This window comes from Neltuma alba, unplaced genomic scaffold, assembly GCF_004799145.2.
Source record: "Neltuma alba isolate B1F8T4 unplaced genomic scaffold, ASM479914v2 tig00005146_pilon, whole genome shotgun sequence".
Classification (NCBI taxonomy): domain Eukaryota; kingdom Viridiplantae; phylum Streptophyta; class Magnoliopsida; order Fabales; family Fabaceae; genus Neltuma; species Neltuma alba.
The window spans coordinates 1-13256 of NW_021633998.1; the positions used below are offsets into that span (position 1 = coordinate 1).

At 34.2% G+C, this 13256-nt stretch overlaps 2 protein-coding genes across 3 annotated transcripts; one reads left to right on the forward strand and one right to left on the reverse strand.

Moving 5' to 3' along the window:
* Positions 1-545: 545 nt before the first annotated feature.
* On the forward strand, positions 546-5629 carry LOC114746937 (indole-3-acetaldehyde oxidase-like; the record flags this gene model as incomplete). Its single annotated transcript, XM_028935214.1, has 8 exons — positions 546-803; positions 886-1092; positions 1568-1786; positions 2154-3119; positions 3558-3653; positions 3815-3913; positions 4432-4621; positions 5265-5629. Coding segments are annotated over 8 exons (2253 nt in total), but the record flags the coding sequence as incomplete, so codon positions are not given.
* A 3804-nt stretch (positions 5630-9433) lies between these two features.
* LOC114746940 (50S ribosomal protein L20) lies at positions 9434-12363 on the reverse strand. Of its 2 annotated transcripts, none has more exons than XM_028935216.1 (3): positions 12277-12363; positions 11352-11556; positions 9434-9795 (listed from the first exon to the last, which is right to left on the reverse strand). In XM_028935216.1, the coding sequence occupies exons 2-3, from the start codon at positions 11535-11537 to the stop codon at positions 9616-9618; spliced, it is 366 nt and encodes a 121-aa protein (XP_028791049.1). In that variant the 5' UTR covers positions 11538-11556; positions 12277-12363; the 3' UTR covers positions 9434-9615. The 2 variants fall into 2 exon arrangements, with proteins under 2 accessions (XP_028791049.1, XP_028791050.1); XM_028935217.1 differs by having other exon boundaries at positions 11352-11551; positions 12277-12350.
* Between the last annotated feature and the right edge of the window lie 893 nt (positions 12364-13256).

The window sequence follows — 13256 nt, forward strand, 5'->3', positions numbered from 1 at the left end:
AGTAAGCAAATGTTTTAACAAACAAATATAGCAACTCGTTAGCTAAAGTTTGAATCCATCTTTCACACCAACCATTTTGTCACACTCAGAAATATGTTCATTCTAGAAATTCTTGCGGCATGCAATTTCAATGTTCCATCACAGATTACCTGAATCCTCTATTGGTAACACTAAGTTTTAAGCACCTAAATCCTATTCTCTTCGTTTAAGCTATTTAAATTTTGTGTTTGCTTTACGCATTCTTTCATTGCTGTTTATACGAAGTATAGATTGCTATGATTGAATATGGTTTCCCAAGCTCCTAACTTGCAACAGCTTTTGTATACAAATTCTTGGTTCCTAATCTTACTCACTATTATATGCCTCAAGGCAGGAATGAAGTTGATTGTGATTAGCAAATAAACATATAATTCATTTTCAATACTTCTGCTAATCTTTATCCAATGAACTAAGCATATTTTCTTATTTTGGCTATCTCTATTTTTTGTGCTAACATTTATGTGATAGAACATCACTTTATTAAGAAGTACATATTTCGCAAATAAATCATAGGTGAGGCTGTGTATGTGGATGATATTCCTTCACCAACAAATTGCTTATATGGAGCATATATTTATAGTACGAAACCTCTGGCAAGAGTAAAAAATATAAAGCTCCAACAAGAAGATGGAGTGAGGGCAGTCATTTCAAGTAAAGACATTCCTGATGGTGGGGAAAATGTTGGTTCTAAGTTTGTCTTCGGTGTTGAACCTTTATTTGCGGATGAGATTGTCCAATGTATTGGTGACCGTGTTGCATTTTTGGTGAGTGCATGACTGCGTCACTTTGGTCTTCCTAAAAGGGAGATCCTTTGTTACTTATTATTTACTACATGATTTTATTTAGGTTGCAGACACTCAGAAAATAGCAGATATGGCAGCAAACTCTACGGTTGTTGAGTATGATTTCAAGAATCTCGAACCACCTATTCTATCTGTTGAAGAGGCCGTCGAAAGATCAAGTCTTTTCGAAATTCCTCCAACATATCAACCACAACAAGTTGGTGATATATCAGAAGGCATGGAAGAAGCAGACCACAAGATTTCTGCTGAGGTAAATGGAAAACATTTAATTTTTCCTCGGTGTAATCATTCTTGCTCCTAATCTAATACAGCCATGCAATTGAAGAAGACTGAGATGATTTCATTGAATTGTTGAAACTATCATGGATAGCCCAAACATATGATCAAACTCCAACTAATTTTGGCAACCTACTAACAATCTTTAAACAGAAATATAGACAGACAAACCTGATTAACTAACTGACTTCTGTTTTAAGAACCCTCTGGTCCTGTCACCCCTTTTTGTTTCTCTACCATTGATTCAAAAGTAAAGCTTCAATTTGATTATGAGTAAATATGTGTTGAATTAATTATATATCAAGCATACTCATTTTCATCTAACAGTTTGACTTTTTCTTAATCCAATATCACGTCTCAAGTATTAGTTTTCACATTCATCTCTCGCATCCATATTTTGGAATGCTTTGACAATTTTTGTGTATTTCTTTGAATAATTTAAAATCCAGCTTAAACTTGGGTCTCAATACTATTTCTATATGGAGACGCAAACTGCACTTGCTGTTCCAGATGAAGACAATTGCTTAGTGGTTTACACTTCATGTCAAGGGCCAGAGGTTCCACAATCTGTTATTGCAGGATGCCTAAATATTCCTCAGCATAATGTTCGTGTAATCACAAGAAGGGTTGGTGGTGGTTTTGGTGGAAAGTTCTTGAAATCCCTTCCCGTGAGTATCAAGTTTCGTACTATTATTTTTTTCATATTCTTTTTATTATGTTGCTTTTGTATCTAAATTATGCTCATATTGACCATACATTTGAATTTGAATAGCTTACTGTTAAAAGCAGGCAATGAATGTGAGAATTGGTAGGAATAGCATGGGAGTTTCTTAAGTTGCTTTAGAAGAACTGACTAGCAATTGTGCATGATGTCAATTTCAATGCAAGATACATGATTTCTTTTTGGTGAAGCAAAATAGTTATAACATATCAGATTACAAAAGAATTATATTTGCTGTTCAACAAAGAAAATGGATGTTATATGCATGGTGTTCATGATTGTTTATAGTAAGTACTTACAATTAAATCCTTCAGATGGCTACGACATGTGCACTTGCAGCGCACAAATTACGACGCCCCGTCAGGATGTATATGAATCGTAAGGTGGATATGATAATGGCTGGAGGAAGGCATCCTATAAAGATAACTTACAATGTTGGATTCAAAAACAATGGGAAGATTACTGCTTTAGAAATTAAGGTACTGATAGATGCAGGGATATATCCTGATCTATCTCCATACATACCATATTCTATGGTTAATGCACTTAAAAAATATGATTGGGGTGTTCTGTCTTTTGATATAAAAGTATGCAAGACTAATCTTCCAAGTAGATCTATAATGAGAGGCCCTGGGGATGTTCAAGGAACATATGTTGCTGAAGCTATAATAGAACATGTGGCATCTACACTTTCACTAGATGTAGATTATGTGAGAAGCACTAACTTCCACACATACAACAGTCTCTCAACATTCTACAAGAATTCTGCAGGGCAACCTCTTGACTATACCCTAGTTTCAATGTGGAACAAGTTAGCTATTTCTGCAAGATATGACCAAAGGAGAGAAACTGTGAAAGAGTTTAATAGGAATAACATTTGGAAAAAAAGAGGTGTATCTCGTGTGCCTGTTGTGTACGTACTGGATGTGAGACCATTACCAGGAAGAACAAGTATTCTAAGCGACGGGTCAATTGTTGTTGAAGTTGGAGGGATTGAAATAGGTCAAGGTCTTTGGACTAAGGTGAAGCAAATGGCTGCATATGCTCTGAGTTTGATCCAATGTGATGGACCACAAGACCTCCTGGATAGAATACGTGTCATACAGTCTGATACATTGAGCTTGATTCAAGGAGGGTATACAGCTAATAGCACTACATCAGAGTCAAGTTGTGGAGCAGTTAGGCTTAGTTGCAATGTCTTGGTTGAGAGGTTAATGCCGCTCAAGGAAAAGTTGCAGAAGGAGACGGGTTCTGTCAAATGGGAGACACTTATTTCTCAGGTATACACGGGATGATTTTTCTTTTTCTAGGTTGAAAAAAGTCATCCTTATTTTTCATGTTCTGATGATAAGGTAGACGTGCTTTTCAACAACCACGTGGTAACTACCAAAAGCTTTCATAATAAAGACAATTTTTTCTTAAAATTTGCATAATTTCTTTTATTTTATTTTATTATTGTGAAGGCCTTGGAATAAACCATAAAAGAGACTAGTTCTGGAATTTATGAGGATGATGCATACCACCTTTGCAAAGCATGAGAGGTCTCTACAATACATAGGAGTAGGAGTTGTATCATTATGTGTCAGCCAATTTCTGTATACATAAGATTCATGGCTTTTGCAAAATTTATAGAAAGCATATTTTTGTTTTCAAAACCTATAAAAACCACCAAGAACATTATTTGACTACCTTGTAATCAACAATGTCTCCTTGTGAAGGCACATACGCAATCTGTGAACTTATCAGCAACTTCATTTTATTACCCTGGCAATACTACCAACAGTTACCTCAACTATGGTGCTGCAGTGAGTGAGGTAGGCTTATACCTTGTTCAATTTCTTATTCGGACAGTGATATTTTCTAAAGCTCATGAATGGCTGTCTTGGTCAAATGTATTTGAGTTTTTGGAAGAAGTCATATTTTTTGCATCAGATTATCAATAATGCTAAGCTAAAGGTCAAGGAATATTTTGCAGGTGGAAATAGATCTTCTAACAGGAGAAACATTTGTTCTGCAAACAGATATTATATATGATTGTGGAAAAAGTCTCAACCCTGCTGTAGATTTAGGACAGGTGAGCCAGCTAAGATTTCTATCCGCTATACTCTTTATTTCAAATTCTATAATTTTCATTTAAAGTAATGTACAAAAATCCATCAATGAAGGATATAAAATCTATAACAAGCCACGTCATTTAAATTAAGAAGTTAGCTTCTATTTTAAAAATCTGAAATGCATCTTACTAAAATTTATTTACTTTTTCGTGTCAAGCTAAAAGTACATTTGTACTAATTCACTGACTACCTTCTCTCTCTCATATGGAATGAGGACTCAATAAGGAGTCAGATTTTAAAAATTCTTAATTCTTAAAGTTTTATAATAAAAAATATTTTGGAATAAAACTGAAATTCTAAAGAGACAACTATTTTTAAAAATAAGTTTATCATTCTAAGAACTATACGAATAAGAAGATCATTATAAGCCTCCATGGGGTTTAACCTCGCACAGCCACTCAATATAATTAAGAGGGGATCATAGATGAATGGATTTTTAAGTTGCCCAAATTGACCTAATAATTTTTACTTGTTGCAGATTGAAGGAGCATTTGTGCAAGGGTTAGGGTTTTTCATGCTTGAAGAATATGAAACAAATCATGAAGGATTAGTGTTAGCAGATGGAACATGGAATTACAAAATCCCCACATTAGACACTATACCTAAGCAGCTCAATGTTGAAATTATCAATAGTGGACATCACAAAAATCGCGTTCTCTCCTCTAAGGGTATGACATTTTAGTTCAAATTTTATTTGCCAGTAGCTGTTTCTACGTAGAAATGCTTGTAAAATAGTTTGATTTTTGTAGGTTAATTTACACCAACGTAGTTGAAATGGGGTAAAATGCATCTCTTAACAAATTAGTACACCTAAATTTGTTTCTTCACTTGGAATTTTTTTTTGAAGTCGGTTGAACCATGTATGAACGAAAACATATCATGGTATTGGATTTATACGTCAACCTCTGCTTGAGAATTTGATTCTTTGACACATGCATGCTAAAAAAGTAGAGAACAGATCTTCTGTAGTTGAAGTTTGTTAAGTTAAACTTCAATCGCCAGTATAATACGTATAACATCAATTCTTTATGTTCAACTTCATCATCAGGTTCAATTCATAGATTCTCAACACCATAATTCCACAGAAGATATGAAATGCCCAATGAACAAACGCTTGATGGTGCATATTGTAAAGTTGCTTGGCCATGAGAGCCTCCTTTACAGTATATCTTTCAATAAGCAGCATGTGCCTTGTTCTTTTCTTTTTTAAAAAAAAATAAGGAAAAAAAAATCTAGTATAAGTACATACAAAATGGTTTTCCCGCTTAACAGTCCTCATACTAAAGGATACTTCAAATCTTGTTTATGTAGCTTCTGGTGAGCCGCCACTACTTCTAGCAGCTTCAGTTCATTGCGCTGTTAAAGCAGCTGTCAAGGAGGCTAGAAAACAGCTTCATTCATGGAGCAACTCAGATGCAATTGATAAACCATTCCACTTGGATGTGCCAGCAACCATGGCTGTGGTAAAGGAATTCTGTGGATTAGACATTGTGGAAAGATACTTGAAATGGAAAATGGGCAAAATTTGAAGGTTCTCAATGTCTTGGAAAATAAATTAGCGTGTATTTTATGTTTGCATGTTGAAGAAATATGTATCCGTTTTTTCAATGTTTTATGTGTACCTTATGTTTGAATAAGAGGAAATATGGCCTCATGCTCAAGAAATTAACACTCAACTGCAGTCAGTGGGGATTTCTTTGTTTTTCTTAATAATAATAAAATGGTTTTGTCACTGTCATTAGATGTTCTCCAGATTCTGCCTACTTCATAATGAAAATTACATCAACCTTATGCTAATTGACTAATTAATAAGGGCCCACATACATATAGATTATTAGCTTTTGGGATAAGACTTACGGCATTTGTTTCTATGTTTCCATTCAAGTGGGTTATACGGCACTTTGAATGGTTATCTAGATCAGCAAAATGTGGCAGTATCGTGGGGGGGGGGGGGGGGGAAGAAGGGGCAATCAGAGCAATAATTAAATCAGAGTCTTACGAGTCCAACATTGTGAAACATGATTAGGACTTGCAACCCCTCTATCTACTCATGGCCTATTGATTATGATGTTTTCATAGGCAATGCTCGGATCATGTGTGTGTGTTAAAAAACAATTCAAAGGTATAACATTTTGAAAGAGAAGGTTTCGTTCAAGATGAAGACGTTGTTATTTGCAACTATTCAGAATCTAAAGGGCAACGACAATTATCACAGTAAAAAGCCCCGTACGCCATCCATCCATCTCACCGCGAATTACATAGTCCACATTCATGATAGACGCATAAATGAATAATTGAAATCGTTTTAGAAAATGAAAAGTCTCCATAAATCTCCGATGAAACAGAGAAGGGAAAGGCAAATAGAGGCAGCGAGAAAGAAGAAAACTCACTTTCAACAAGAGCAAGGGCTTTGGAATCCTTCGCCGTTCAGCGAGAGGGGTTGTCGACGGGTTCGGAATCGAGGGGCTTGGCATCCATGGGAGCGGGGGTGGAGAGAGGTTTGGAACCCTTCGCCGATCGTAATCGGAATTCTAGCCGTCGCAAGTGAGAGCCAGAGCGAAAAATGGAGTGTGAATAACTGAATATCGTGCGAGAGGGCCAGGAAGAGCACCGTAAAATGCCATTTCCTCCCCAAAGTCTCTCTCCCGTGCTGAGGACTACATCCTTTTTTGACCCGCCATTTTTCCTTCCCTCTTTTATTTTCTCACCATGCAAGCGCAGAGTACAAGTCATATCAAAACTTCTATGTAAGTATCAGTAAGAGGCCATTAATTTGATCCCTTTTGTAACTCATTAGTAAGCACCAACCCCTTTCTTTTTTAAAATAAATTACTAACACCTAATATAAAAACTAATTTGAAATTCAATTTAGTTCTAAATATAAAATCTCAATCTATTTTATCTCTCATATTTATTTATTTTTTTAAAATAGTTATTATAGTAGTTACACATATTAAATATTTTATCAAATATTAGTTCTAACTCATATACATGCAAAGGTGAGAATACAGGTTCAGCTGGTCCTAGTCGACAGGCTTGAAAGCACCGGCCCTACGGGCCAAAATTTTAAAAATATCTCAATTTTGCTACATCAGCCCTTAAGCTGACAGTCTTAGGACCAGGCCGCAGGCTTTCCACTCGTTCAAGAAAAAGTTTTTTTTCATATATTTCTCACATTTTTAATTAAAAAATAAAAACAAACCAATAAAATTATTAATAAAAAACATAAATATGAATAAAACTTAGTCACATACAAAATATCATCATATATAAATATCCATCAATATCCGATAATATATAAAACATTCATCAACGACCTGGAAGTATATCCTTACCCTGGTGAGCTCCCGAAACCCAACTCATCTAAACTTTATTTTCTACCCACAAAAAAAACATTCATTAATGAGACAACAACATCCAAAAGTTCTATTGATAGTGCAAATGTACAATAGATAAATACTGTTATTAATTTTTTTAAACTTCATCATCACTATAATCACTTGCTCTTCTTCATAAGTGTGCAATTCTTTCACAAGTTTTTCTTCTTTATAAGGATTTCATTTTCAGATTTTATAGTCTAACTATTATTTTATTTTAGTTTGAGAAGCATTGCTATTGAAATTTATAAATTTTTAGTTCAAATTATAGAATCACAAGTTATATAAGTATAAAAAATACTGTTTTATTAAATATATATAGTTTAAAAATATTAACACATATAATATAAATTAAATCATTATTAAAATCCAAATTAACCCTTTTTTAAAACTTAATTGGACAAATTATTGTTTAAAACCAAATAAATCAAACTATTATGTGAAATTTAATTTTAAAATGATAATAACAACTAAATATTCAAAATATCAGCAACAATATAAAAAAAGTAATAATATTATAATTACACAAAAATTAAACTATATATATATATATATATAAAAGGTTCTACATAAGTCAGTCCTATAAGACCGGTCTGTTTAAACCCTCAACTTTACAGAGCCAGTCCTTTTAAACCTATTTCCCTTTTTATGAGAAAAATTTCAAAACCAACCCTCACAATTTTTGAGTTTAAACAAGCTTGCCTAACAAACTCAGTCTATTTTTCTGACTATTAATACATGATTACCAAGAATATTTGAAAAAAAAGATATTCATTACAAATATTAACTTAATTAATTTCTTAATATACTTAAATTAATTAACTGACTCTTATATCAAGTACTATATATAGCATATATATGTGTGTGTAAAGTTGATAACGAATCACACCATTTATAATTTATAAATAAACATAACTCATTTTATCATGAGAGAATTATAATGAGATTCCAAGAAAAAAAAATTATTATTCATAAGTCTTAATAACAAGTAAATAATTATCATTTACTATTTTAAAACTTTTTATTATAAACTCCTTTATTGTTATTAAAACTTTTTTTAGTAATTATATTTTAGAGCTTTATTATAATTCTCCTTTTTATCATTCTCTCATGCAACATCAAGTTAGGACTATGCTTCATTTAACACAAGTGACTAACAACTAATTCTACATTAGTAGCTCCTAGTTTGAGAAACAACACAAATGCGTAGAGTTCAACATCACTGTGTGATGAGCATAAGTCCAAACAGAGAATCCAATCTCAAAAGACTAGCATATTAGAAGAGAGAACTTATTGAACTTATAAACCCCACAATATTTGTGAAATTCCCCAATATGAGACTTATAACAAAGTACCCTTTTCGAGAGGCAACGTTCCCAGCGGCTCCACTCTACGATACTTTACTCAGTCAGAACCCTTCGCAAGTAGTCCTTTCTGGTTGGCCAACTCTCAATGAAAGCACCAATGTGATGAGCATAAGCCCAAGAAGAGAATTCAATCCCAAAAAACTAGCCTATTAGAAGGAAGAACTCATTGAACTTATAAACCTCACAACACTAGTGAGATTCTCCAATTGTGAAATTCTCCAATATAGAACTCATAACGAAGCACCTCTCTCGAGAGCTGACGTCGCTCCACTCTACAGTACTTCACTCAGTCTTCTTAACAATCAGAACCCTCCGTAGGTAGCCCTTTCCGGTTGGTCAACTCTCAATAAAAGCACCAATGTGATAAGCATAAGTCTAAAGGGAGAGTCTAATCCCAAAAGAGTATCCTATTAGGAAGAAGAGCCCATTGAACTTATAAACCCTACAATACTTATGAGATTTCTCAATGTAAAACTCATAACAGAGCACCCCTCTCAAAAGCCAACGTCCCTGGTAGTTCCACTTTACGACACTTCACTCGGTCTTCTTACCGATCAAAACCCTCTGCAGGTTGCTCTTTCCGGTTGGTTAACTCTCAATAAAAGCACCAATGTGATGAGCATAAACCCAAAGAGAGAGCCCAATCCCAAAAGACTAGTCTATTAAGAGAGAGAACTCATTGAACTTATAAACCCCACAATACTTGTGAGATTCCCCAATGTGGGACTCATAACACACTGCTAATTCAACTATCAAAAATTATTAACGGCCGAAAAAAAAAGGAACAGCGCCGTAACTATATAATGTTAACATTCCAGCAAATGAGGAGATCACCTAGTAACTAAGTACGGGGGTATATTGATAAGGATACTTGACGATTCTGTTACAAACTAAACCACTGCTTAAATGGCAAATGCTTTAAACGGCCACCTTTCTCGGAGGAATGACCACATTTTTGCTTCCTGGGAAAGCATTTCGAGAAATATCAACCAAGGCCTTAAAGCTATACGGTTCATGCATGGAAATCTCTGATAAAACCTTTCTGTTAAGTTGGATATTCTCCTTCATCAGCCCGTGCATGAAGTTCCCATAGTTAACCTGGTTCATAAAAGCGAAGAGACAAATGACCAAGAGTAAGAACGTTGAACACCCAAGATGGTTAATAAAAGCAAAGGAGCAGATAAGAAAGAATCAGAAAAATGAACAGTCCAGAGCTGATGCACGAAGATATATCTAATACTGCGAGAAAAGTTCATTAAACCAAGGGTAGTAGACTGCAAAAGAATGAAAAGAAACGTGCAAGTCTACATGGTTTAATGCGCAACTTATAAGCACCACCCCATGAGCCCCAACTGGACATCCCAGCTCCTACCCATATGCAGTATGGATTTCATCACTAGTTTACCCAAGTCACTGGATATGACGTCATTATGATAGCAGTTGACCGGCTCACTCATAGGCCAAAAAGAGGGCTGCATTGTTTATGAAGGGGGCGGTAAGACTACGGGGGAACTCGGAACCCGAGATCATAGTTTCAATAAGAGAACAAATTAACCAATTTTGCAGGTGAAGCTAATGTCAACCAATGTTTGGAGATCTGTGTGTTACGTAGTGGAAGGGAAACTAACATAATCCAAGTAAGTGGTTATCATGCATGGTTTGGCTCAATACCTCACACAATTGCTACTCTAGCATGTCACCTTTTAATTACTAAATTTTTCAATGCAAGAACACTCAACCCCCTTTTTCCCTGAAGATCATGCAAAATGCTGATAACATTAATATTTCTCCACACATAATAAAAGCTGCAATCACCACATGTGCTGTATGATCACTGAGTCGCAAAAAATATTATGCACGGCAGTTTTCCTCAGATTCTACAGATATGCAAGATTGATATACAAAACCAGAATTTGTCTGACTTCAACTAAAGGAATCTTTCTTGAAAGCAAAATTGTTCACATAGGAATGCAATTTTTTAACTTAATTAACTTCTCTAATAAAAATTCATGTTAGACGGAACGGATTTAAAGGAGGATATGGTGGGATTCCGTTTAAAATATGTAGCCAAAAATTGTGAAATGGAAACACCAGCAGTAAAAATAGACACAACAAATAACTTCAATAAAAAATAGTTATTCATAGTTTCTTTGATGAATAAGACATGAATACACATAGTGATACCAAGATAGCGCCACATTTGAACACAGGCATTCACTTACAAGGGACTCCGGTAGAAATAGAAAAGAAGGAAAAAGTTCAAAATTTTCAACAAAGTAATACTTTCTTTATTGCACCACTCTCTAATTAATGAAGTAAAGAAGAAACGGATACCAAAAGGTGGATATCAATAAAATCAAACAATTCAGAACAATGTTTTATTCATGTAATGTCCCCCCCACAAGCCAGAACAACAACTAAAAGCAACAAACAATTCAAATTCCTTCTGAGCCAACTATATTACTTCCAAGATCCAGAAATTCATTTTTGTTTGGACCTCTTTATTCTGCAATATCCTCCTTTTTGACATTCTTAACATTTTTAAATTCATTAAAGGAAAATTCATCTAAGCAAAGAAAATTCTTTAATAAGCAAGAGGATCGATCCTCTGCAAACTAATAATTAGCGAGTGGAGAATGGAATGTAATACATACTCCATGAATGCGGGTGCCAGCATTAATCCGTTGGATCCAAAGGGAGCGCATGTCCCTCTTTTTGTTACGGCGGTCCCTGTAGGAATATTGCAAGGCCTTCTCCACCCTTTCCCTAGCTATCCTTATGCAATTCTTGGCTCTTCCACGGAAGCCCTTTGCTAGCTTGAAGATTTTATCCTTGTTCATTTTCTTGTGTTAATCTGCTCTGCAGTCATAGTTCCACTCATTCAACATAGGATATCAAAATAAAAAGTCCTAATTTCCATCTTTGTATGATATTTTTCTCAATATATTTACATTCTTATTAGCTGTGGAACCAATGAGAAGGTAAGAACTGTTTCAAAAATTCTTCTTCTCAGGAATCCCATTATTAATTCGTAGGGCCATCGGAGAGAGAGCTATCATCATATGAAGCAAATGAGCACATTAACAATAAGGTTGGAAGTGAATGACAAGTTTTACCAATTAGAGCCTACAATAGCATCATTTCAGCAGCAAATACGAGAAAAATGATGAACCTGACACAGAAAGAGGCTCAACTGCAAACGATGGCAGGAGATATCTGCAAACATAGGCAGACCTATATTGCACTTAGTGGGGCTGATATTTGAAATATGCATAGTCCGTATCATACGGTTTTAATTTTTATTCCAGATAATTTAACGAAAATGCCTTAGTAAGCCAAATGATTCAGGCAACTCCTCCAAGCCACTGAAGAATGACAATGATAGCACTCTTGCAATTTATGATCTTCCAATTAATTGAAATGAAAAGACAATAAAACAAAGAAAGAAACGGAGCGACGGCGTCCGACGCAGGATGAACAGATGAGCGGGGGGAACAAATTCCAATCCAGATTCAGAGTCAGATTAAACAAATCAAACTGGTTGGATTCTGGGGGAAGACAAAACTCTAGGGTTCGTACCTTCTTCAATACCAGCCGGAAAAAACCACGCAGGCCTGACAACGGCGGACAGCGTCCGACGGCGAGCTCAACAAGTGTGGACTGTGGAATGCCGGCCCAAAAAAATGAATATGCGCCTCCAACCAGCCGAGAGCGTATTTTGTTTTAGCAAGCCCTTTTCTATAAGGGCGTTTTTGTCTTTGTGTCTTTCTTGTGTGTTTTTCTATAAAAACATTTTCGGCATTTTCTGTACCAAATCAATTCCATTTCTTTTAATAAATACAAAAAAGCAAATAAACCTTTATATTTTACCATGACAATAATTAAATTGTATTAAATTATTAAATCAAATGCACTTTGAATTTAAATTTATATTAAAATGAATAAATTAAATTAAATTTAAAGATAAAAGCACAAAATACACTAACACTAATTGTTATAAATTTATATATATTACTTATAAAAAATTTATAATATCACTTGTAAATTTTTAAAAAATATTATGCCTTTATAAATATAATAAACAAATTTAAACCTTCAATTTTTATTTATATACCTCACTTTACACATAAGAGTCACATTGAGCCAAAAAATCCAAGTATATATTTAAGATACTTCTCTGATTGTTAATATAAGACCTATTTAATTAATTTGATTAGACTAAGAAAATTAGATAAGTTATTTAATTATAAAAAATATGATATGTTTTTTCTAAAACACTATAATTATCTTTCTTAATACCCCATATAATTCTTCTGTTTAATTATGATTGAAAGAGTATCCATAGGGGTAATTTAGAGAAAATTAATAAACATGATAAATGGGTCTTATATTTAAGACCAAAACCAACCAATAATCAGGTCTTTAATTAAGGACTAGAGGAGTAAAAATATAAAGAATTATTCATATTTATAAATTTACTTTCTTTAAATATATATATATATATATTATCTCCATTAGCTCAACATTTTGAATTTGCCATTGTTTGTAGAGGTAATAGT

What these genes read in the sequence shown, in the direction of transcription:
- LOC114746940 (XM_028935216.1), bottom strand. Translation starts at nt 11,537, where the DNA reads ATGAACAAGGATAAAATCTTCAAGCTAGCAAAGGGCTTCCGTGGAAGA. An exon ending in CTGGCACCCGCATTCATGGA is followed by an intron (nt 9,796 to 11,351) that starts GTATGTATTACA and finishes TTTATGAACCAG; the next exon opens with GTTAACTATGGGAACTTCAT.